Here is a 25,094-nt window from a genome sequence, read left to right on the forward strand (position 1 = left end):
ATGTCGAACGCTCCAGTTGGGATTGTTCAACCACGCTCTCTCCAGATCATTGCGTACCTGAATAAGATATTGTACATTTATTTCTTCAGGACAAATCAGACTTTTACTATCGTAAAAATGTATGTTACGCTAGAGGGTTCCCCTTTTATGGCTCAATAATAAAAACAGTAGCGTGTTCGATCGCGATCACCGGTAGAGGCACGTTACTCGCTTTCCTAAGACTTCCCTTTTAAAAGTCATTAAAAACAACTTCGTCTTTCAGGTAATCTGCTCTGAAGTAGATTCATTCTCTGGGATAAGATCATTTCTAAAAGTTCACAAATTACTGGTAAATGTATGGGGCGCCGTTTTACTATTTATTAACAAAACTGGATATCCATAATTCGAATTTTGGATATCCATAATTCATTTTTGGATATCCAAAATTCGAATTTATGATATCATTAAATAATTTTGGATATCTAGTAATCTAATATTAATATTGGATATCCAAAATTCGAATTATGGATATCCAAAAATGAATTAAGGATATCCAGAATTCGAATTATGGATATCCTAAATTCAAAACATTTTAAGATATCCTAAATTCGAATTATGGATATCCAGAAATGAATTAGGATAGTAAAACGGCGCCCCATATAAATATGTGTCACACCTCTGTAAGAGTTCTGGTTGTCTTTCGATTTACTGTGCCCTTTAAATTACACAAGCCGTATAACTATTTACTCTAGATTATACTTATATGTGTTTTATGAATTTAATTTTAGGCATATTTACAGTCTAGACCTAATTAGAATATAATATTTGACGAATAACATATGTCTTATATATTATGTAACCTAGGGCTACCACGAGTGATCTCTCTTTGGTCGCGATGCTAAAGAAAGTTCGGAAGGTTTCTAATCTTTTACCACTCGCGACGAACTGACCCGAGGAACTCCATATAAAGTAAACAAAACACAACGTTTACACAGACGAAGGCTATTAGGTAGCCACATACCTAACGGAGCTATGGCCTTTACTCGATATAGATGGCTACTCTTCTTGTAGCAGTAAAGTACACCACAGACCACTGAGGTGGGATGTGTACAGGAGGACAGTAAACATGGGCTGTGGTAGTTCGAAAATATTTCCTTCAGGTAAGACAACCATCTTTCAGTCTTTGGTAACGAGTTTGTTGTCACACTATATGCCCACTTCTTCTATTGAAACGTCGAGTTTGTACCTGTAACGCTGTATCGAACGTATTTTATCAACCATGGTCAGATCAAAGGCGTCCCTGTCGTTTGGTAATACTTTACTAGCGTTTGTGTATTTTATTAGTATTTAATAGGGCATTGTTATACGTGTTGAATGTGTGGCGGTTGTTTGATTACATAAACAGACGCATGCATGGTTAGTGATCGATATACGCAATTTTCACATACCTTGTATGTATCAGCCGACGAAGTGCGAGTTTCCTCTGGCCCTGACACCATACTCGGCTATATTAATGAATACCATTGGGAAGGACAATGCCCTGCAAACCCAGGACGAAATCATGTACATGTAGTTCTTTTAGTTATATTCATACTAGCTTGAGTTTCCTCTAGCCTAGACACCATGTCTGGTGTAGGCCAGGGCCAGAGGAAACTCAGGCTACGTAACATGTATACATATTCTGAGATATCTAGTCAGCTGAATTAAAGATACTTCTGTAACTATATGCTCAATAACATTAAGGAGATCAGTAAGCTAAATTGTTTATCATTAAAATCCATTGTAGCGAAATGGCCAGGGAACTATAATCAAAGTCCCGCAGTCCTCGGTAGGTGTCCTCGAGTTATTGTCAGACACCCGCCACAATACCCGATATAAGTAGTGTGGGTCGTCGAGAAACACGATTCAACACAGTTGTAAATATAAAGTTCCAGTCTATGTATATTCAGCAACATCAGCAGTGTACAGAGCATATGTAACTAGCAACACTACTCTCGCTTTCATCAAAACACATAATAACATCCAACAAAGTAACAGCTAGGCACGCAAAACTCCAACTCCGCTCTCGCTTTCACCCCTTTTATACCAAAACGCGCCGGAGCCCTGCAGGAGTGCTAGCAGGAGGGCCGGAGCGGTGTGCACCTGTGCAGCAGCCCTCCGCTCCGGTGACTTAAATGTGGAAATAACAATGTACATAACACTTAAAAAAACAATTAGCCGCATGTAAATGTTGACCATGTGTAATATCGATGGGGCATCGCTGGAGCTCCCAGACGGGTCTGACTTGGACTGGGTAAACCTCCTGATGGCCTTTAAGGGTGACTTAGACTGGGTAAAACTCCTGATGACCTGTAATTCTGGGTAGGACTGGGTAAAACTCCTGATGACCTTTAAGGGTGACTTAGACTGGGTAAAACTCGTGATGACCTGTAAGTCTGACGTGGACTGGGTAAAACTCATGATGACCTTTAAGGGTGACTTAGACTGGGTAAAACACATTATGACCTGTAAGGGTGACTTGGACTGGGTAAAACTCCTGATGACCTTTAAGGGTGACTTAGACTGGGTAAAACTCGTGATGACCTGTAAGTCTGACGTGGACTGGGTAAAACTCATGATGACCTGTAAGTCTGACTAGGACTGGGTAAAACTCGTGATGACCTGTAAGTCTGACGTGGACTGGGTAAAACTCGTGATGACCTGTAAGGGTGACTTGGACTGGGTAAAACTCATGATGACCTTTAAGGGTGACTAGGACTGGGTAAAACTCATGATGGCCTTTAAGGGTGACTAGGACTGGGTAAAACTCATGATGGCCTTTAAGGGTGACTAGGACTGGGTAAAACTCATGATGACCTTTAAGGGTGACTTGGACTGGTTAAACTCATGATGGCCTTTAAGGGTGACTTGGACTGGGTAAAACTCCTGATGGCCTTTAAGGGTGACTTGGACTGGGTAAAACTCCTGATGACCTGTAAGTCTGACTTGGACTGGGAAAAACTCATGATGACCTGTAAGTCTTGACTTGGACTGGGTAAAACTCCTGATGACCTGTAAGTCTGACTAGGACTGGGTAAAACTCGTGATGACCTGTAAGGGTGACTTGGACTGGGTAAAACTCCTGATGGCTTTTAAGGGTGACTTGGACTGGGTAAAACTCCTGATGACCTGTAAGGGTGACTTGGACTGGGTAAAACTCATGATGACCTGTAAGTCTGACTTGGACTGGGTAAAACTCATGATGACCTGTAAGTCTGGCTAGGACTGGGTAAAACTCCTGATGACCTGTAAGGGTGACTTGGACTGGGTAAAACTCATGATGGCCTTTAAGGATGACTTGGACTGGGTAAAACTCATGATGGCCTTTAAGGGTGACTAGGACTGGGTAAAACTCATGATGACCTTTAAGGGTGACTTGGACTGGGTAAAACTCATGATGACCTGTAAGTCTGACTTGGACTGGGTAAAACTCATGATGACCTTTAAGGGTGACTTGGACTGGGTAAAACTCCTGATGACCTTTAAGGGTGACTTGGACTGGGTAAAACTCATGATGACCTGTAAGTCTGACTTGGACTGGGTAAAACTCATGATGGCCTTTAAGGGTGACTTGGACTGGGTAAAACTCCTGATGGCCTTTAAGGGTGACTTGGACTGGGTAAAACTCCTGATGGCCTTTAAGGGTGACTTGGACTGGGTAAAACTCCTGATGACCTGTAAGTCTGACTTGGACTGGGTAAAACTCATGATGACCTTTAAGAGTGACTTGGACTGGGTAAAACTCATGATGGCCTTTAAGGGTGACTTAGACTGGGTAAAACTCATGATGACCTGTAAGGGTGACTTGGACTGGGTAGAACTCCTGATGACCTGTAAGGGTGACTTGGACTGGGTAAAACTCCTGATGACCTGTAAGGGTGACTTGGACTGGGTAAAACTCCTGATGACCTGTAAGTCTGACTTGGACTGGGTAAAACTCCTGATGACCTGTAAGTCTGACTTGGACTGGGTAAAACACCTGATGACCTGTAAGGGTGACTTGGACTGGGTAAAACTCATGACCGCCTGTAAAGCTAAATTGAAGTAGGTTAATCTGCCTGTATTAAAGTCATTGTAAATTTGTTCCCTGTTGATGTTGATTTATTATTGAACCATTAACATTTAATCTTGCTGGATGTTTTGTTGATATGAGACGAATAAAATTACTTTTACTTTAAGGCATTACATTTTAATGTAGGTGCCCTACATGTATCCAATGTTAATGTATGATCAAATCTGGCTCCTAAACTGTGTATATGTCTCTGTTGATAGGTTACTGATCCTTAAGATTTATTGAGACAAGGTAATTGAAATGTGTCAATACATTTTATTGATCAGGATATTGTGATTCAAAGGATTATTTTTGAACGTTCAGCAAAGATAGCCACAATGTTATGTTACATATTGCTCACTTGACCTTAACTTGAGATAAGGACTCTCTCTATATATATATACCCATTATACCCTACCTGTACACACTATATTATATATCCTACCTGTACACACTATATTATACCCTACCTGTACACACTATATTATATATCCTACCTGTACACACTATATTATACCCTACCTGTACACACTATATTATATATCCTACCTGTACACACTATATTATACCCTACCTGTACACACACTATGTTATACCCTACCTGTAAACACTATATTATACCCTATCTGTACACACTATATTATACCCTACCTGTACACACTATATTATACCCTACCTGTACACACTATATTATACCCTACCAGTGTACACACTATATTATACCCTACCTGTACACATTATATTATACCCTACCTGTACACACTATATTATGCCCTACCTGTACACACTATATTATACCCTACCTGTACACACTATATTATACCCTACCTGTACACACTATATTATACTCTACCTGTACACACTATATTATACCCTACCTGTACACACTATATTATACCCTACCTGTACACACTATATTATACTCTACCTGTGCACACTATTTTATACCCTACCTGTACACACTATATTATACCCTACCTGTACTCACACTATATTATACCCTACCTGTACACACTATATTATACTCTACCTGTACACACTATATTATATCCTACCTGTACACACTATATTATACCCTACCTTTACACACTATATTATACCCTACCTGTACACACTATATTATACTCTACCTGTACACACTATATTATACCCTACCTGTACACACTATATTATACCCTACCTGTACACACTATATTATACCCTACCTGTACACACTATATTATACCCTACCTGTACACACTATATTATACCCTACCTGTACACACTATATCATACCCTACCTGTACACACTATATTATACCCTACCTGTACACACTATATTATACCCTACCTGTACACACTATATTATACCCTACCTGTACACACTATATTATACCCTACCTGTACACACTATATTATACCCTACCTGTACACACTATATTATATATCCTACCTGTACACACACTATATTATACCCTACCTGTACACACTATATTATACCCTACCTGTACACACTTTATTATACCCTACCTGTACGTGTACTATATTATACCCTACTTGTACACAATATATTATACCCTACCTGTACACACTATATTATACCCTACCTGTACACACTATATTATACCCTACCTGTACACACTATATTATACCCTACCTGTACACACTATGTTATACCCTACCTGTATACGCTATATTATACCCTACCTGTACGTGTACTATAATATACCCTACCTGTACACACTATATTATACCCTACCTGTACACACTATATTATACTCTACCTGTACACACTATATTATACCCTACCTGTACACACTTTATTATACCCTACCTGTACACACTATATTATACCCTACCTGTACACACTATATTATACTCTACCTGTACACACTATATTATACCCTACCTGTATACACTATATTATACCCTACCTGTACACACTATATTATACCCTACCTGTACACACTATATTATACCATACCTGTACACACTACACAATCTAAACTAATACACAAGGAACTCCTTCACAAAAAATCAGGAGAAATTTGGTACATCAAAACTTCAGCAGTCCATTGTTAAAAACTGGAACGATGTTTAGATGCCCATTTCATTATATTATTTTATGACATGGAAAGATTGACAACATTGGAGAAATTTATAAGCAACATTCTAAGAGCTCTTGTTTGAGTACAAAAATGCAATACATTGATGTACCAAAATATAGAAAAATAGATTATTTGGATGAAAAACGTTTTAAGATACATGTAAATAATAATATCACTTTTATTTTTGTTATAAACTATTTTCAGAATACCTTATCGGAAAGTATAACAGACATGTTTTGTGGCCATGAGGGTTTTATAGAGAAACACTAGATATTGGTAGATGTTAATGATGTCACAAGGCATTGATATAACTACTGATCAGTTTCCAGATTTATGGAGCATTGTTACTGTGATAGGACATTATGATTCAGTATAGTAGATCATTAAACAATAGTCGTCCTTACCAGACTCAATCTGTGTTACTGTGATAGGACATTATGATTCAGTATAGTAGATCATTAAACAATAGTCGTCTTACCAGACTCAATCTGTGTTATTGTGATAGGACATTATGATTCAGTATAGTAGATCATTAAACAATAGTCGTCCTTACCAGACTCAATCTGTGTTACTGTGATAGTATATCATGATTCAGTATAGTAGATCATTAAACAATAGTCGTCTTACCAGACTCAATCTGTGTTATTGTGATAGGACATTATGATTCAGTATAGTCGATCATTAAACAATAGTCGTCCTTACCAGACTCAATCTGTGTTACTGTGATAGTATATCATGATTCAGTATAGTAGATCATTAAACAATAGTCGTCCTTACCAGACTCAATCTGTGTTACTGTGATAGTATATCATGATTCAGTATAGTAGATCATTAAACAATAGTCGTCTTACCAGACTCAATCTGTGTTATTGTGATAGGACATTATGATTCAGTATAGTAGATCATTAAACAATAGTCGTCCTTACCAGACTCAATCTGTGTTACTGTGATAGTACATCATGATTCAGTATAGTAGATCATTAAACAATAGTCGTCCTTACCAGACTCAATCTGTGTTACTGTGATAGTATATCATGATTCAGTATAGTAGATCATTAAACAATATTCGTCTTACCAGACTCAATCTGTGTTACTGTGATAGTACATCATGATTCAGTATAGTAGATCATTAAACAATAGTCCTCCATACCAGACTCAATCTGTGTTACTGTGATAGTACACATGTACATCATGATTCAGTATAGTAGATCTTTATTGGGGTTCAGGACTATAAACAATAGTCCTCCTTACCAGACTCAATCTGTGTTACTTCATTGTAGCAGGTATTTGGATTATGAAATATTTTATTATGCAACAGTATGATATTAATATTTCTTTCAAATTCTTTGTACATGCTATGATGTTAGTGGGTATTGTCCCGACAACATCATCATGTATGTCAATATATATATCAGAGTCTGGGTGACCTTTAAGGCCCAAAATATATATCAGACCCTGGGTGACCGTTAAGGTCCAAAATATATGGCAGAATCTGGGTGACTGCAAAGGCCCAAAATATATATCAGACCCTGGGTGACCGTTAAGGCCCAAAATATATATCAGACCCTGGGTGACCAATAAGGCCCACAATATATATCAGACCCTGGTCACGGTTGACCATTGAGACCCATGACCTCATCTGATCACATATATATATATCTGGATCTATCTGTATTTTGTAACCTCTTATTGTAGACTCACCTGATGATAAAGAAAGACTTGAAAAGAACCCCCGGGTGTTGATTGGAGATGTAACTACTAAAAAGGAGAAAAAGAAAGAACGAGAGATGAAAATCAAAGAAAAACAGCTAATCCGCAACTCCAAGGCAATGGTATTGTAAAAACAATATTGCTTGATGATTTGTTACAAACCTATGTTGTGTTAGTATGTTCCTCATTGTTTCCTCGTTATAACATAGCTCATTTCCAGAGGTGGTTTTCTAAGGAAACTGTAATCTCCACTATCCTGTGGTTTCTTGTCTCATTAGAAGAGATATATTATTTCCACTGGTCTGGATGTGACAGGCCTTGACATGTTGCTAATAAGGGTAACAAAATGATCCTTGATATTGACAGGGTGACAAACAGAACTGAAAGATCAGTGTCTTCCGAGCTTATAATTATTTATCCAGCAATCACTCCACCCTTTGCTATGAATCAAATTTTCTGTGATGGCCCTCTGGGATTATTACAAAATTGATATAGTATGTAATACAAATATATTCTTTTTCTGCAAAACACAGTATTTTGGTTACATTGATTTTTAGATCGTTGATGGAATGCTATCCTGAGAGGGTTGAAGGATTGGGCCCTACACTGAGAGGTCTGAGGGATGGGGCCTTACATTGAGAGGGCAGAGGGATGGGGCCATATACTGAAAAGGCTGAGGGATGGGGTGTAGCTGAGTAATCGATGGGGCCTTGCATTTAAGGGGATGAGGGATTGACCCTTACACTGAAGAAATTGATGGAAGGGGCCTGACACAGAGGGGGCTGAGGGATGAAGGCTTACACTGAGGGGGATGAACGGTGACATCTAACAGCGATTGGGGCTGAGGGATAGGGCCTTACACTGAAAAGACTGAGGGATGGGGCTTACACTGAAAGGGATGAGGGAGGGGGTCTTACACTGAAAGGGATGAGGGAGGGGGTCTTACACTGAAAGGACTGAGGGATGGGGTCTTACACTGAAAGGACTGAGGGAGGGGGCCTTACACTGAAAGGACTGAGGGAGGGGGCCTTAACTGAAAGGACTGAGGGAGGGGGCCTTACACTGAAAGGACTGAGGGAGGGGGCCTTACACTGAAAGGACTGAGGGAGGGGGTCTTACACTGAAAGGACTGAGGGAGGGGGTCTTACACTGAAAGGGATGAGGGAGGGGGTCTTACACTGAAAGGACTAAGGGAGGGGGTCTTACACTGAAAGTGATGAGGGAGGGGGCCTTAACTGAAAGGGATGAGGGAGGGGGTCTTACACTGAAAGGACTGAGGGAGGGGGCCTTACACTGAAAGGACTGAGGGAGGGGGCCTTCCACTGAAAGGACTGAGGGAGGGGGCCTTACACTGAAAGGACTGAGGGAGGGGGTCTTACACTGAAAGGACTGAGGGAGGGGGCCTTACACTGAAAGGACTGAGGGAGGGGGCCTTACCATGAATGGACTGAGGGAGGGGGTCTTACACTGAAAGGACTGAGGGAGGGGGCCTTAACTGAAAGGACTGAGGGAGGGGGCCTTACACTGAAAGGACTGAGGGAGGGGGTCTTACACTGAAAGGACTGAAGGAGGGGGCCTTACACTGAAAGGACTTAGGGAGGGGGTCTTACACTGAAAGGGATGAGGGAGGGGGCCTTAACTGAAAGGGATGAGGGAGGGGGTCTTACACTGAAAGGACTGAGGGAGGGGGCCTTACACTGAAAGGACTGAGGGAGGGGGTCTTACACTGAAAGGACTGAGGGAGGGGGCCTTACACTGAAAGGACTGAGGGAGGGGGCCTTACACTGAAAGGACTGAGGGACGGGACTTACACTGAAAGGACTGAGGGAGGGGGCCTTACACTGAAAGGACTGAGGGAGGGGGCCTTATCCTGAGGGGATTGAGGGATTTGACTCTACACTGAGAGGACTGCAGGATGGGGTCTTATCCTGAGGAGGGTACAGGATGGGTCTCACAATGAAGGGGCTGATGAATGGAGCCCTAAACTGTGAGTGCTGAGGGATTGACCCTTGCACTGTGAGTGCTGTCCGGGGATGGGGCCTACACTAGAGCACTGAGGGATTAGGCCTTTCACTGATCATGAGGGGCGGGTCTTGCACTGGGCAGGCAGAGAGATTTCGTCTGATCCTGAGAGACTTGAAGGATTGGGCCTTGCACTGGGCAGGCTGAAAGATTTCGTCTGATCCTGAGAGACTTGAGGGATTGGGCCTTGCACTTGGCAGGCTGAAAGATTTCGTCTGATCCTGAGAGACTTGAGGGATTGGGCCATGCACTGGGCAGGCTGAGAGATTTCGTCTGATCCTGAGATACTTGAGGGATTGGGCCTTGCACTGGGCAGGCTGAGAGATTTCGTCTGATCCTGAGATACTTGAGGGATTGGGCCTTGCACTGGGCAGGCTGAGAGATTTCGTCTGATCCTGAGGGGGTTGAGGGATGGGCCTTGCACTGGGCAGGCTGAGAGATTTCGTCTGATCCTGAGGGAGTTGAGGGATTGGGCCTTGCACTGGGCAGGCTGAGAGATTTCGTCTGATCCTGAGGGGGTGGAGGGATGGGCCTTGCACTGGGCAGGCTGAGAGATTTCGTCTGATCCTGAGGGAGTTGAGGGATTGGGCCTTGCACTGGGCAGGCTGAAAGATTTCGTCTGATCCTGAGAGACTTGAGGGATTGGGCCTTGCACTGGGCAGGCTGAGAGATTTCGTCTGATCCTGAGGGGGTTGAGGGATGGGCCTTGCACTGGGCAGGCTGAGAGATTTTGTCTGATCCTGAGGGAGTTGAGGGATTGGGCCTTGCACTGGGCAGGCTGAGAGATTTCGTCTGATCCTGAGAGACTTGAGGGATTGGGCCTTGCACTGGGCAGGCTGAGAGATTTCGTCTGATCCTGAGGGAGTTGAGGGATTGGGCCTTGCACTGGGCAGGCTGAGAGATTCCGTCTGATCCTGAGGGGGTTGAGGGATTTGGCCTTGCACTGGACAGGCTGACGGATTGGGCCTTATACTGATAGGACTGAGGAATGGGACCTTTTCCTGAGGGGTTGAGGTATGGCGTAAAACTGATGGGTTGAAGGATGGGGCCTTACATTGAGAGGGTCCTACACTTAGTGTTGAAAAGTGGGAGGATTGGGCCTTACACTGAGAGGACTGAGGGATGGTGCCTAATACTGAGTGGGTTGAGAGATGGGCCCTTGTCGTGAGGGGGTTGAAGTATGGGATCTTACAATGAGAGGGCTGTCAGAGGGATGGGTCATAGCTTACATTGAGAAGACTGAAGGAAGGGGCTTAGCTTACACATACACTGAGAGGGCTGAGAGAGATCATGTCAAGCTTCTTTACACTGAAAAGACTAGAGATGTGGCCAACTTACACATACACAGAGAGGGCTTAAGGATTGGGCTACCTTATATTGAGAGGGCTTAAGGATGGGTCTACCATACACTGAGAGGACTTAAGGATTGGGCTACCTTATATTTAGAGGGCTTAAGGATTGGGCTACCTTATATTGAGAGGGCTGAGGGATGGGGCCACCTTACATGCATTGAGAGGGCTTAAGGATGGGGCTACCTTACATTGAGAGGGCTTAAGGATTGGGCCACCTTACATGCATTGAGAGGGCTTAAGGATGGGGCCACCTTATAATTACATTGAGAGGGCTTAAGGATGGGGCCACCTTATAATTACATTGAGAGGGCTTAAGGATGGGGCTACCTTACATTGAGAGGGCTTAAGGATTGGGCCACCTTACATGCATTGAGAGGGCTTAAGGATGGGGCCACCTTATAATTACATTGAGAGGGCTTAAGGATTGGGCCACCTTATAATTACATTGAGAGGGCTTAAGGATTGGGCTACCTTGCATTGAGAGGGCTTAAGGATGGGGCCACCTTATAATTACATTGAGAGGACTTAAGGATGGGGCCACCTTATAATTACATTGAGAGGGCTTAAGGATGGGGCCACCTTATAATTACATTGAGAGGACTTAAGGAGGGGACCACCTTATAATTACATTGAGAGGGCTTAAGGATGGGGCCACCTTATAATTAGTCCCCTGCCGTTTGAAAAACGGGGGGACTATAGGTTTACCCTCCGTCCGTCTGTCCGTCTGTCTGTCTGTCACGCAATAGTTGTCCGGACAACTCCTTCTAAAGTACTACTCCGATTTTAATAAAACTTGGTATACATGATCAGTATAACATGTTGTTGTGCATCCCACATTTTTTTTTCGAAAAACCAATTTTCAAAATGGCCGCCGACTTCTCATTGGTTGAGACTTGTCCGGACAACTCCTTCTAAAGTACTACTCCGATTTTGATGAAACTTGGTATACATGATCAGTATAACATGTAGTTGTGCATCCCACATTTTTTTTTTCGAAAAACCAATTTTCAAAATGGCCGCCGACTTCTCATTGGTTCAGTCTTGTCCGGACAACTCCTTCTAAAGTACTACTCCGATTTTAATGAAACTTGGTATACATGATCAGTATAACATGTAGTTGTGCATCCCACATTTTTTTTTTAAATTCATTTTTCAAAATGGCTGCCGGCTTCTCATTGGTTGAGGCTTGTCCGGACAACTCCTCCTAAAGCACTACTCCGATTTTAATAAAGCTTGGTATACATGATCAGTGTAACATGTGTTGTGCATCCCACGTTTTTTTTTAGAAAAACCAATTTTCAAAATGGCCGCCGACTTCTCATTGGTTGAGACTTGTCCGGACAACTCCTCCTAAAGTACTACTCCGATTTTAACGAAACTTCGTATACATGATCAGTATAACACTTAGTTTAAAAAATGGGAAATAAATAGTTGCACTCCTGGTTCAGGCAGGGGACTTTGTATTGCTGTTGCAATACTATCCATCCTTGTTACATTGAGAGGGCTTAAGGATTGGGCTACCTTACATGCATTGAGAGGGCTTAAGGATGGGGCCACCTTATAATTACATTGAGAGGGCTTAAGGATGGGGCCACCTTACATTGAGAGGTCTGAGGGATGAGGTCTTGTTTACACTGAATTGACTAGAGATGGGCCCTAGCTTACACATGCACTAAGAGGGATTAATGATGGGATCTACCATACACTGAGAGGGCTGAGGGATGGGATCAACCATACAGGGAGAGGGCTGAGGGATGGGATCTACCATACACTGAAAGGGCTGAGGGATGGGATCTCCCATACACTGGGAGGGCTGAGGGATGGGATCTACCATACAGGGAGAGGGCTGAGGGATGGGATCTACCATACATTGGGAGGGCTTAAGGGTGGGATCTACCATACACTGAGAGGGCTGCGGGATGGGATCTACCATACACTGGGAGGGCTTAAGGATGGGATCTACCATACACTGGGAGGGATTAAGGATGGGATCTACCATACAGGGAGAGGGCTGAGGGATGGGATCTACCATACAGGGAGAGGGCTTAAGGATGGGATCTACCATACACTGGGAGGGCTTAAGGATGGGATCTACCATACAGGGTGTGGGCTGAGGGATGGGATCTACCATACACTGAGAGGGATGGGGGGTGGGATCTACCATACACTGAGAGGGCTGTGGGATGGGATCTACCATACAGGGAGAGGGCTTAAGAATTGGACCTACCATACAGGGAGAGGGCTGCGGGATGGGATCTACCATACAGGGAGAGGGCTGAGGGATGGGATCTACCATACACTGGGAGGGCTTAAGGATCGGATCTACCATACACTGGGAGGGATTAAGGATGGGATCTACCATACAGGGAGAGGGCTGAGTGATGGGATCTACCATACAGGGAGAGGGCTTAAGGATGGGATCTACCATACACTGGGAGGGCTTAAGGATGGGATCTACCATACAGGGAGTGGGCTGAGGGATGGGATCTACCATACAGGGAGAGGGCTGAAGGATGGGATCTACCATACACTGAGAGGGCTGAGGGATAGGATCTACCATACACTGGGAGGGCCTGAGGGATGGGATCCCGGATCTACCATACAGGGAGAGGGATTAAGAATGGGATCTACCATACACTGGGAGGGCTTAAGGATGGGATCTACCATACACTGGGAGGGCTTAAGGATGGGATCTACCATACACTGGGAGGGCTTAAGGATGGGATCTACCATACAGGGAGTGGGCTGAGGGATGGGATCTACCATACACTGAGAGGGATGGGGGGTGGGATCTACCATACACTGAGAGGGCTGTGGGATGGGATCTACCATACAGGGAGAGGGCTTAAGGATTGGACCTACCATACAGGGAGAGGGCTGCGGGATGGGATCTACCATACAGGGAGAGGGCTGAGGGATGGGATCTACCATACACTGAGAGGGCTGAGGGATAGGATCTACCATACACTGGGAGGGCCTGAGGGATGGGATCCCGGATCTACCATACAGGGAGAGGGATTAAGAATGGGATCTACCATACACTGGGAGGGATTAAGGATGGGATCTACCATACACTGGGAGGGCTGAGGGATGGGATCTACTATACACTTGGAGGGATAAAGGATGGGATCTACCATACAGGGAGAGGGCCGAGGGATGGGATCTACCATACAGGGAGAGGGATTAAAGATGGGATCTACCATACACTGGGAGGGCTGAGGGAGGGGATCAAATTGGCTAAGTGATGACCTAGAATCCAGTCCTAGGGATTCAGTCAATAGTTGTGATAATTGCTTCACCAACCATGATCAGTCTTTGATTTCACTAAAATATCAACAGACATTGTGACAGTACAACATGTATTCATTGCAGGAGATGTCTGGTAAAATAATGGAAGAGAAGGAACGTTTATCATTGGGAATGAGATCCCGTGGTACCTCTCAGGCAACCTCCAGAGCAGGATCACCTACACCGACCTCTCATAGTAAGTTTATAGTGTCATGTTCAGTAGCCTTAACTCCTACACCGGCCTCTCATAGTAAGTTTATGGTGTCATGTTCAGTAGCCTTAACTCCTACACCGACCTCTCATAGTAAGTTTATGGTGTCATGTTCAGTAGCCTTAACTCCTACACCGACCTCTCATAGTAAGTTTATAGTGTCATGTTCAGTAGTGTTAATTAACTCCTACACCGACCTCTCATAGTAAGTTTATGGTGTCATGTTCAGTAGCCTTAACTCCTACACCGACCTCTCATAGTAAGTTTATAGTGTCATGTTCATGCAGTAGCGTTAATTAACTCCTACACCGACCTCTCATAGTAAGTTTATGGTGTCATGTTCAGTAGTGTTAATTAACTCCTACACCGACCTCTCATAGTAAGTTTATGGTGTCATGTTCAGTAGTGTTAACTCCTACACTGACCTCTCATAGTAAGTTTATAGTGTCATGTTCAGTAGCCTTAACTCCTACACCGACCTCTCATAGTAAGTTTATAGTGTCATGTTCAGTAGCCTTAACTCTTACACCGACCTCTCATAGTAAGTTTATGGTGTCATGTTCAGTAGCCTTAACTCCTACACCGACCTCTCATAGTAAGTTTATGGTGTCATGTTCAGTAGCCTTAACTCCTACACCGACCTCTCATAGTAAGTTTATAGTGTCATGTTCAGTAGCGTTAATTAACTCCTACACCGACTCTCATAGTAAGTTTATGGTGTCATGTTCAGTAGCTGTTAATACTCCTACATCCGACCTCTCATAGTAAGTTTATAGGTGTCATGTTCAGTAGCCTTAACTCCTACACCGACCTCTCATAGTAAGTTTATGGTGTCATGTCAGTAGCCTTACTCCTACACCGACCTCTCATAGTAAGTTTATGGTGTCATGTTCAGTAGCCTTAACTCCTACACCGACCTCTCATAGTAAGTTTATGGTGTCATGTTCAGTAGCCTTAACTCCTACACCATACCTCTCATAGTAAGTTTATAGTGTCATGTTCAGTAGCCTTAACTCCTACACCCGACCTCTCATAGTAAGTTTATAGTGTCATGTTCAGTAGCCTTAACTCCTACACCGACCTCTCATAGTAAGTTTATGGTGTCATGTTCAGTAGCCTTAACTCCTACACCGGCCTCTCATAGTAAGTTTATGGTGTCATGTTCAGTAGTGTTAACTCCTACACCGACCTCTCATAGTAAGTTTATGGTGTCATGTTCAGTAGCCTTAACTCCTACACCGACCTCTCATAGTAAGTTTATGGTGTCATGTTCAGTATATATAGCCTTAACTCCTACACCGACCTCTCATAGTAAGTTTATGGTGTCATGTTCAGTAGCCTTAACTCCTACACCGACCTCTCATAGTAAGTTTATGGTGTCATGTTCAGTAGCCTTAACTCCTACACCGACCTCTCATAGTAAGTTGATAGTGTCATGTTAAGTAGCGTTAATTAACTCCTACGCCGACCTCTCATAGTAAGTTTATGGTGTCATGTTCAGTATATATAGCCTTAACTCCTACACCAACCTCTCATAGTAAGTTTATAGTGTCATGTTCAGTAGTGTTAACTCCTACACCGACCTCTCATAGTAAGTTTATGGTGTCATGTTCAGTATATATAGCCTTAACTCCTACACCGACCTCTCATAGTAAGTTTATGGTGTCATGTTCAGTAGCCTTAACTCATACACCAGCCTCTCATAGTAAGTTTATGGTGTCATGTTCAGTAGCGTTAACTCCTACACCGACCTCTCATAGTAAGTTTATGGTGTCATGTTCAGTAGCCTTAACTCCTACACCGACCTCTCATAGTAAGTTTATGGTGTCATGTTCAGTATATATAGCCTTAACTCCTACACCGACCTCTCATAGTAAGTTTATGGTGTCATGTTCAGTAGCCTTAACTCCTACACCGACCTCTCATAGTAAGTTTATGGTGTCATGTTCAGTAGCCTTAACTCCTACACCGACCTCTCATAGTAAGTTTATGGTGTCATGTTCAGTAGCCTTAACTCCTACACCGACCTGTCATAGTAAGTTGATAGTGTCATGTTAAGTAGCGTTAATTAACTCCTACGCCGACCTCTCATAGTAAGTTTATGGTGTCATGTTCAGTATATATAGCCTTAACTCCTACACCGACCTCTCATAGTAAGTTTATAGTGTCATGTTCAGTAGTGTTAACTCCTACACCGACCTCTCATAGTAAGTTTATGGTGTCATGTTCAGTATATATAGCCTTAACTCCTACACCGACCTCTCATAGTAAGTTTATGGTGTCATGTTCAGTAGCCTTAACTCCTACACCGACCTCTCATAGTAAGTTTATGGTGTCATGTTCAGTAGCCTTAACTCCTACACCGACCTCTCATAGTAAGTTTATATTGTCATGTTCAGTAGCCTTAACTCCTACACAGACCTCTCATAGTAAGTTTATAGTGTCATGTTCAGTAGCCTTAACTCCTACACCGACCTCTCATAGTAAGTTTATGGTGTCATGTTCAGTATATATAGCCTTAACTCCTACACCAACCTCTCATAGTAAGTTGATAGTGTCATGTTCAGTAGTGTTAACTCCTACACCGACCTCTCATAGTAAGTTTATGGTGTCATGTTCAGTAGTGTTAACTCCTACACTGACCTCTCATAGTAAGTTTATGGTGTCATGTTCAGTAGCCTTAACTCCTACACCAACCTCTCATAGTAAGTTTATGGTGTCATGTTCAGTAGCCTTTACTCCTACACCGACCTCTCATAGTAAGTTTATGGTGTCATGTTCAGTAGCCTTAACTCCTACACCGGCCTCTCATAGTAAGTTTATAGTGTCATGTTCAGTAGCCTTAACTCCTACACCGACCTCTCATAGTAAGTTTATGGTGTCATGTTCAGTATATATAGCCTTAACTCCTACACCGACCTCTCATAGTAAGTTTATGGTGTCATGTTCAGTAGCCTTAACTCCTACACTGACCTCTCATAGTAAGTTTATGGTGTCATGTTCAGTAGCGTTAACTCCTACACCGACCTCTCATAGTAAGTTTATAGTGTCATGTTCAGTAGCCTTAACTCCTACACTGACCTCTCATAGTAAGTTTATGGTGTCATGTTCAGTAGCGTTAATTAACTCCTACACCGACCTCTCATAGTAAGTTTATGGTGTCATGTTCAGTAGTGTTAACTCCTACACCGACCTCTCATAGTAAGTTTATGGTGTCATGTTCAGTAGCCTTAACTCCTACACCGACCTCTCATAGTAAGTTTATGGTGTCATGTTCAGTAGCCTTAACTCCTACACCGACCTCTCATAGTAAGTTTATGGTGTCATGTTCAGTAGCGTTAATTAACTCCTACACCGACCTCTCATAGTAAGTTTATGGTGTCATGTTCAGTAGCCTTAACTCCTACACCGACCTCTCATAGTAAGTTTATGGTGTCATGTTCAGTAGTGTTAACTCCTACACCGACCTCTCATAGTAAGTTTATGGTGTCATGTTCAGTATATATAGCCTTAACTCCTACACCGACCTCTCATAGTAAGTTTATGGTGTCATGTTCAGTAGCCTTAACTCCTACACCGACCTCTCATAGTAAGTTTATGGTGTCATGTTCAGTAGCCTTAACTCCTACACCGACCTCTCATAGTAAGTTTATAGTGTCATGTTCAGTAGCCTTAACTCCTACACCGACCTCTCATAGTAAGTTTATAGTGTCATGTTCAGTAGCCTTAACTCCTACACCGACCTCTCATAGTAAGTTTATGGTGTCATGTTCAGTAGCCTTAACTCCTACACCGACCTCTCATAGTAAGTTTATGGTGTCATGTTCAGTAGTGTTAACTCCTACACCGACCTCTCATAGTAAGTTTATGGTGTCATGTTCAGTAGCGTTAACTCCTACACCGACCTCTCATAGTAAGTTTATGGTGTCATGTTCAGTAGCCTTAACTCCTACACCAACCTCTCATAGTAAGTTTATGGTGTCATGTTCAGTAGCCTTTAACTCCTACACCGACCTCTCATAGTAAGTTTATGGTGTCATGTTCAGTAGCCTTAACTCCTACACCGACCTCTCATAGTAAGTTTATAGTGTCATGTTCAGTAGCCTTAACTCCTACACCGACCTCTCATAGTAAGTTTATGGTGTCATGTTCAGTATATATAGCCTTAACTCCTACACCGACCTCTCATAGTAAGTTTATGGTGTCATGTTCAGTAGCCTTAACTCCTACACCGACCTCTCATAGTAAGTTTATGGTGTCATGTTCAGTAGCGTTAACTCCTACACCGACCTCTCATAGTAAGTTTATGGTGTCATGTTCAGTAGCCTTAACTCCTACACCGACCTCTCATAGTAAGTTTATGGTGTCATGTTCAGTAGCGTTAATTAACTCCTACACCGACCTCTCATAGTAAGTTTATGGTGTCATGTTCAGTAGTGTTAACTCCTACACCGACCTCTCATAGTAAGTTTATGGTGTCATGTTCAGTAGCCTTAACTCCTACACCAACCTCTCATAGTAAGTTTATGGTGTCATGTTCAGTAGCCTTAACTCCTACACCGACCTCTCATAGTAAGTTTATAGTGTCATGTTCAGTAGCGTTAATTAACTCCTACACCGACCTCTCATAGTAAGTTTATGGTGTCATGTTCAGTAGCGTTAATTAACTCCTACACCGACCTCTCATAGTAAGTTTATGGTGTCATGTTCAGTAGTGTTAACTCCTACACCGACCTCTCATAGTAAGTTTATGGTGTCATGTTCAGTAGCCTTAACTCCTACACCGACCTCTCATAGTAAGTTTATGGTGTCATGTTCAGTAGCCTTAACTCCTACACCGACCTCTCATAGTAAGTTTATGGTGTCATGTTCAGTAGTGTTAACTCCTACACCGACCTCTCATAGTAAGTTTATAGTGTCATGTTCAGTAGCCTTAACTCCTACACCAACCTCTCATAGTAAGTTTATGGTGTCATGTTCAGTAGCCTTAACTCCTACACCGACCTCTCATAGTAAGTTTATGGTGTCATGTTCAGTAGCCTTAACTCCTACACCGACCTCTCATAGTAAGTTATGGTGTCATGTTCAGTAGCCTTAACTCCTACACCGACCTCTCATAGTAAGTTTATGGTGTCATGTTCAGTAGCCTTAACTCCTACACTGACCTCTCATAGTAAGTTTATAGTGTCATGTTCAGTAGCCTTAACTCCTACACCGACCTCTCATAGTAAGTTTATGGTGTCATGTTCAGTATACATGTATATAGCCTTAACTCCTACACCGGCCTCTCATAGTAAGTTTATGGTGTCATGTTCAGTAGTGTTAACTCCTACACCGACCTCTCATAGTAAGTTTATAGTGTCATGTTCAGTAGCCTTAACTCCTACACCGACCTCTCATAGTAAGTTTATAGTGTCATGTTCAGTAGTGTTAACTCCTACACTGACCTCTCATAGTAAGTTTATAGTGTCATGTTCAGTAGCCTTAACTCCTACACCGACCTCTCATAGTAAGTTTATGGTGTCATGTTCAGTAGTGTTAACTCCTACACTGACCTCTCATAGTAAGTTTATAGTGTCATGTTCAGTAGCCTTAACTCCTACACCGACCTCTCATAGTAAGTTTATGGTGTCATGTTCAGTAGTGTTAACTCCTACACCGACCTCTCATAGTAAGTTTATGGTGTCATGTTCAGTAGCCTTAACTCCTACACCGACCTCTCATAGTAAGTTTATGGTGTCATGTTCAGTAGCCTTAACTCCTACACCGACCTCTCATAGTAAGTTTATGGTGTCATGTTCAGTAGTGTTAACTCCTACACCGACCTCTCATAGTAAGTTTATGGTGTCATGTTCAGTAGTGTTAACTCCTACACCGACCTCTCATAGTAAGTTTATAGTGTCATGTTCAGTAGTGTTAACTCCTACACCGACCTCTCATAGTAAGTTTATGGTGTCATGTTCAGTAGCCTTAACTCCTACACCGACCTCTCATAGTAAGTTTATGGTGTCATGTTCAGTAGCCTTAACTCCTACACCGACCTCTCATAGTAAGTTTATGGTGTCATGTTCAGTAGCCTTAACTCCTACACCGACCTCTCATAGTAAGTTTATGGTGTCATGTTCAGTAGTGTTAATTAACTCCTACATCGACCTCTCATAGTAAGTTTATAGTGTCATGTTCAGTAGCGTGATCTTTTTCTGAAGATAAGTGCTGAAATCTGATTGAGTACAAAAATCTTTAAAGCAATTTTTGACATTTGCAGTAACTGATAAGGAATATGACACTTCAATTCTATGTTTCTGCACTTAACCAAATTTCTTATTATTCAATTGTTAGCAGTGTAAGGTTGATGTCAACAAATAATTATCAGAAATATCTTACTGCCATTCGAAGGACTATTAAATTGCAGTTGCATTGTGTCACTCTATAACTATCAAGTGGTGCCAGTGTCCATCAATTTCACTTATACTTATATATAAATTGATTTTAGATAACCATTCTGATTAGATATAACCCCATATTCTTATTTTAACCTGTGTTAACAATGTATACATAACTTGCTTGATTACCACTAATGAATGAAAAGCAAGATGAATTCTCGCTTATTGTACATTTTACATTTCTAGATAGTACCATCCCTCTTCACCTTGATATATGGTGTTTATATGAACATGTCTGTTGATTCAATATTCAAGAACCTCCCATTATTGAGGAAGATGAAAGTTATATACACTTTAGTCAATTTATAGTCAACATTCTGATTGCATTTGGATATGTTTTTAATTTCTCAAGCGATATGAAATTATACATTTCTGATACTTGTTATATATGTCTGGGTGTTTCCACCTCACCCTAGTTCTTATTACCTGGGTTTGATATTTTACATGGTTGGTGTCATTGGAACACATTTGTCCTTCTAAAGCTTTTTTTTCTTCATGTGTCTAAGAATTAATATACATTTTCTTTATATTCTGCACTAATTTTCTTGATGGTGTTGTAATAACAAAAATGAGTTGACAGCTACTGTAACAGTAAAATGCCATAAAATCTAAATGGTCTTGTGAGAAATACACCCCCAGTAAAGGTAGGATAATTAAAGTCTATCCATAACAAAAACCTGTGTACAAATATTTATGTCAGTAATTCCTTCACAGTTCATATTCACACAGTGTTAAGTAACATATACAACTATACTATCCAAGGAATTCCTTTACAGCTCATATTCACACTGCGTATAATATCATATACAACTAAACTATCTCAGGAATTCCTTCACAGCTCATATTCACACTGCGTATAATATCATATACAACTAAACTATCTCAGGGATTCCTTTACAGCTCATATTCACACCGCGTATAATATCATATACAACTAAACTATCTCAGGAATTCCTTTACAGCTCATATTCACACCGCGTATAATATCAAATACAACTAAACTATCTCAGGAATTCCTTCACAGCTCATATTCACACCGCGTATAATATCATATACAACTGAACTATCTCAGGGATTCCTTTACAGTTCATATTCACACCGCGTATAATATCATATACAACTAAACTATATCGGGGATTCCTTTACAGCTCATATTCATACCGAGTATAATATCATATACAACTAAACTATCCCAGGAATTCCTTTACAGCTCATATTCACACCGCGTATAATATCATATACAACTAAACTATATCAGGAATTCCTTTACAGCTCATATTCACACCGCGTATAATATCATATACAACTAAACTATCCCAGGAATTCCTTCACAGCTCATATTCACACCGCGTATAATATCATATACAACTAAACTATCCCAGGAATTCCTTTACAGCTCATATTCACACCGCGTATAATATTATATACAACTAAACTATCCCAGGAATTCCTTTACAGCTCATATTCACACCGCGTATAATAATATCATATACAACTAAACTATCTCAGGAATTCCTTTACAGTTCATATCCATACCGTGTATAGTATATCATATACAGTATACAAATATCTTAGTAATTCCTTCACAGTTTATATTCATACTGTGTATAGTAACATATACAACTAATTATAAACTATCCCAGTAATTCCTTCACAGTTCATATCCATACCGTGTATAGTATATCATATACAGTATACAAATATCTCAGTAATTCCTTCACAGTTCATATTCATACCGTGTATAGTAACATATACAACTAATTATAAACTATCCCAGTAATTCCTTCACAGTTCATATTCATACCGTGTATAGTAACATATACAACTAATTATAAACTATCCCAGTAATTCCTTCACAGTTCATATTCATACTGTGTATAGTATATCATATACAGTGTACAAATATCTCAGTAATTCCTTCGATTTTTCACAGTTCATATTCACACTGTGTATATATAGTAACATCTACAAATATCCCAGGAATTCCTTTACAGTCCATATTCACACATTGTATAGTAACATATATAAATACCTCAGGAATTCCTTCATAGCTAATATAACACCATATCATGTATAAATATCTCCAGGATTCCTTAGCAGTTAAATAATATCATACACAAATATGCCAGGAATTCCTTCACAGCTCATATTCACACCGCGTATAATATCATATACAACTAAACTATCCCAGGAATTCCTTTACAGCTCATATTCACACCGCGTATAATATCATATACAACTAAACTATCTCAGGAATTCCTTTACAGCTCATATTCACACCGCGTATAATATCATATACAACTAAACTATCTCAGGAATTCCTTTACAGCTCATATTCACACTGCGTATAATATCATATACAACTAAACTATCCCAGGAATTCCTTCACAGTTCATATTCACACCGCGTATAATAACATATACAACTATACTATCCAAGGAATTCCTTCACAGTTCATATTCACACCGCGTATAATATCATATACAACAAAACTATCCCAGGAATTCCTTTACAACTCATATTCACACCGCGTATAATATCATATACAACTAAACTATCCCAGGAATTCCTTTACAGCTCATATTCACACCGCGTATAGTATCATATACAACTAAACTATCTCAGGAATTCCTTTACAACTCATATTCACACCGCATATAATATCATATACAACTAAACTATCTCAGGAATTCCTTTACAGCTCGTATTCACACCGCGTATAATATCATATACAACTAAACTATCCCAGGAATTCCTTTACAGCTCATATTCATACCATATATATATATATATATAGTACATTTGTATCATATAAAAAGATGTTAAGGATACTTTCACAGTTTATCCAAATGTATTTTCAACATTGTATCCTAGCATCAAGTTCTATATGCTCACAATATTAATTGTGCATAACTATATATATATATTATGGAAACTGCCAATGATTGAATTACACACCTACTGTTGATGATGAATTTTGGCTATGAGTTTATCTTTTTTTTCAGAACAAGTGCATTTCAGGCCTGATGAAGTGAAAATGATGAATAGTTCTGTAGACAGTAACAGTTCCAGTACTTACCGCTTCCCTCCGATGGCCAAACCAGTAAAGTCTTCATTGAAAAATCAAAATGAGACCTATATTCAAATAGTGATTGAAAAAAGTAGTGATTTCTCCAAAAATAATGACAAAATAGATGATGAGACTGAAGCACAGGCTATTGAAAATTACAGAAGAAACGAAAAGAAGGAAGAACATACTGAAGTAAAACAAGTAAATAACAAGCTGTGTACGATTGAGGAGCGAACAAATAGCAGATGTAGCACCAAATCTGATGATGTCAAGAAAGGTTGACCAAATATTGTTAGTGAATCCATAAAGGTCTTATGAGTCCCTGATTCATCCAGTTTCACTGTCTCTTCACTAGGCAGGACCTAATTGGTAATGGGTTTTCAACTGATTAAGATATGAATATACCTAATTTTTGTAGAACACTATTTGAATTCCATACTATTGCTATTTGATATTGTTTCAGATGTCGCTCACGTCAATTGTGAAGCGTCTTCAATTAATTACATGTAGCTGCCGAGTAAGAGTCTGTAATAAAGAAGTTAATTACCTGTAGCTGTCGATTGAGGTTCAGTAACAGACAAGTTAATTACCTGTAGCTGTCGATTGAGGTTCAGTAACAAACAAGTTAATTACCTGTAGTAGTAGATTGAGGTTCATTAACAAACAAGTTAATTACCTGTAGCTGTTGATTGAGGTTCAGTAACAAATAAGTTAATATAATTACCTGTAGTCGTAGATTGAGGTTCAGTAACAGACAAGTTAATTACCTGTAACTGTCGATTGAGGTTCAGTAACAGACAAGTTAATTACCTGTAACTGTCGATTGAGGTTCAGTAACAGAC

General features: G+C 41.0%; 1 protein-coding gene across 2 annotated transcripts; it reads left to right on the plus strand.

The window, feature by feature from the left end:
• Positions 1-949: 949 nt before the first annotated feature.
• LOC117344064 (anti-sigma-I factor RsgI2-like) lies at positions 950-24,800 on the plus strand. 2 transcript variants are annotated; one of them, XM_033906721.1, is made up of 4 exons: positions 950-1,139; positions 7,852-7,988; positions 14,613-14,724; positions 24,188-24,800. In XM_033906721.1, exons 1-4 carry the CDS (start codon positions 1,106-1,108, stop codon positions 24,532-24,534), a joined length of 630 nt encoding a protein of 209 aa, XP_033762612.1. In that variant the 5' UTR covers positions 950-1,105; the 3' UTR covers positions 24,535-24,800. The 2 variants fall into 2 exon arrangements, with proteins under 2 accessions (XP_033762612.1, XP_033762605.1); XM_033906714.1 differs by lacking the exons at positions 950-1,139; positions 7,852-7,988; positions 14,613-14,724 and adding an exon at positions 20,033-20,842.
• The last annotated feature ends 294 nt before the right edge of the window (positions 24,801-25,094 follow it).

The sequence above is a fragment of the Pecten maximus genome, chromosome 2 (genome assembly GCF_902652985.1).
Source record: "Pecten maximus chromosome 2, xPecMax1.1, whole genome shotgun sequence".
Taxonomy (NCBI): Eukaryota; Metazoa; Mollusca; class Bivalvia; order Pectinida; family Pectinidae; genus Pecten; species Pecten maximus.

What these genes read in the sequence shown, in the direction of transcription:
- LOC117344064 (XM_033906714.1), top strand. Translation starts at nt 20,041, where the DNA reads ATGGTGTCATGTTCAGTAGTGTTAACTCCTACACCGACCTCTCATAGT. An exon ending in TCCTACACCGACCTCTCATA is followed by an intron (nt 20,843 to 24,187) that starts GTAAGTTTATGG and finishes CTTTTTTTTCAG; the next exon opens with AACAAGTGCATTTCAGGCCT.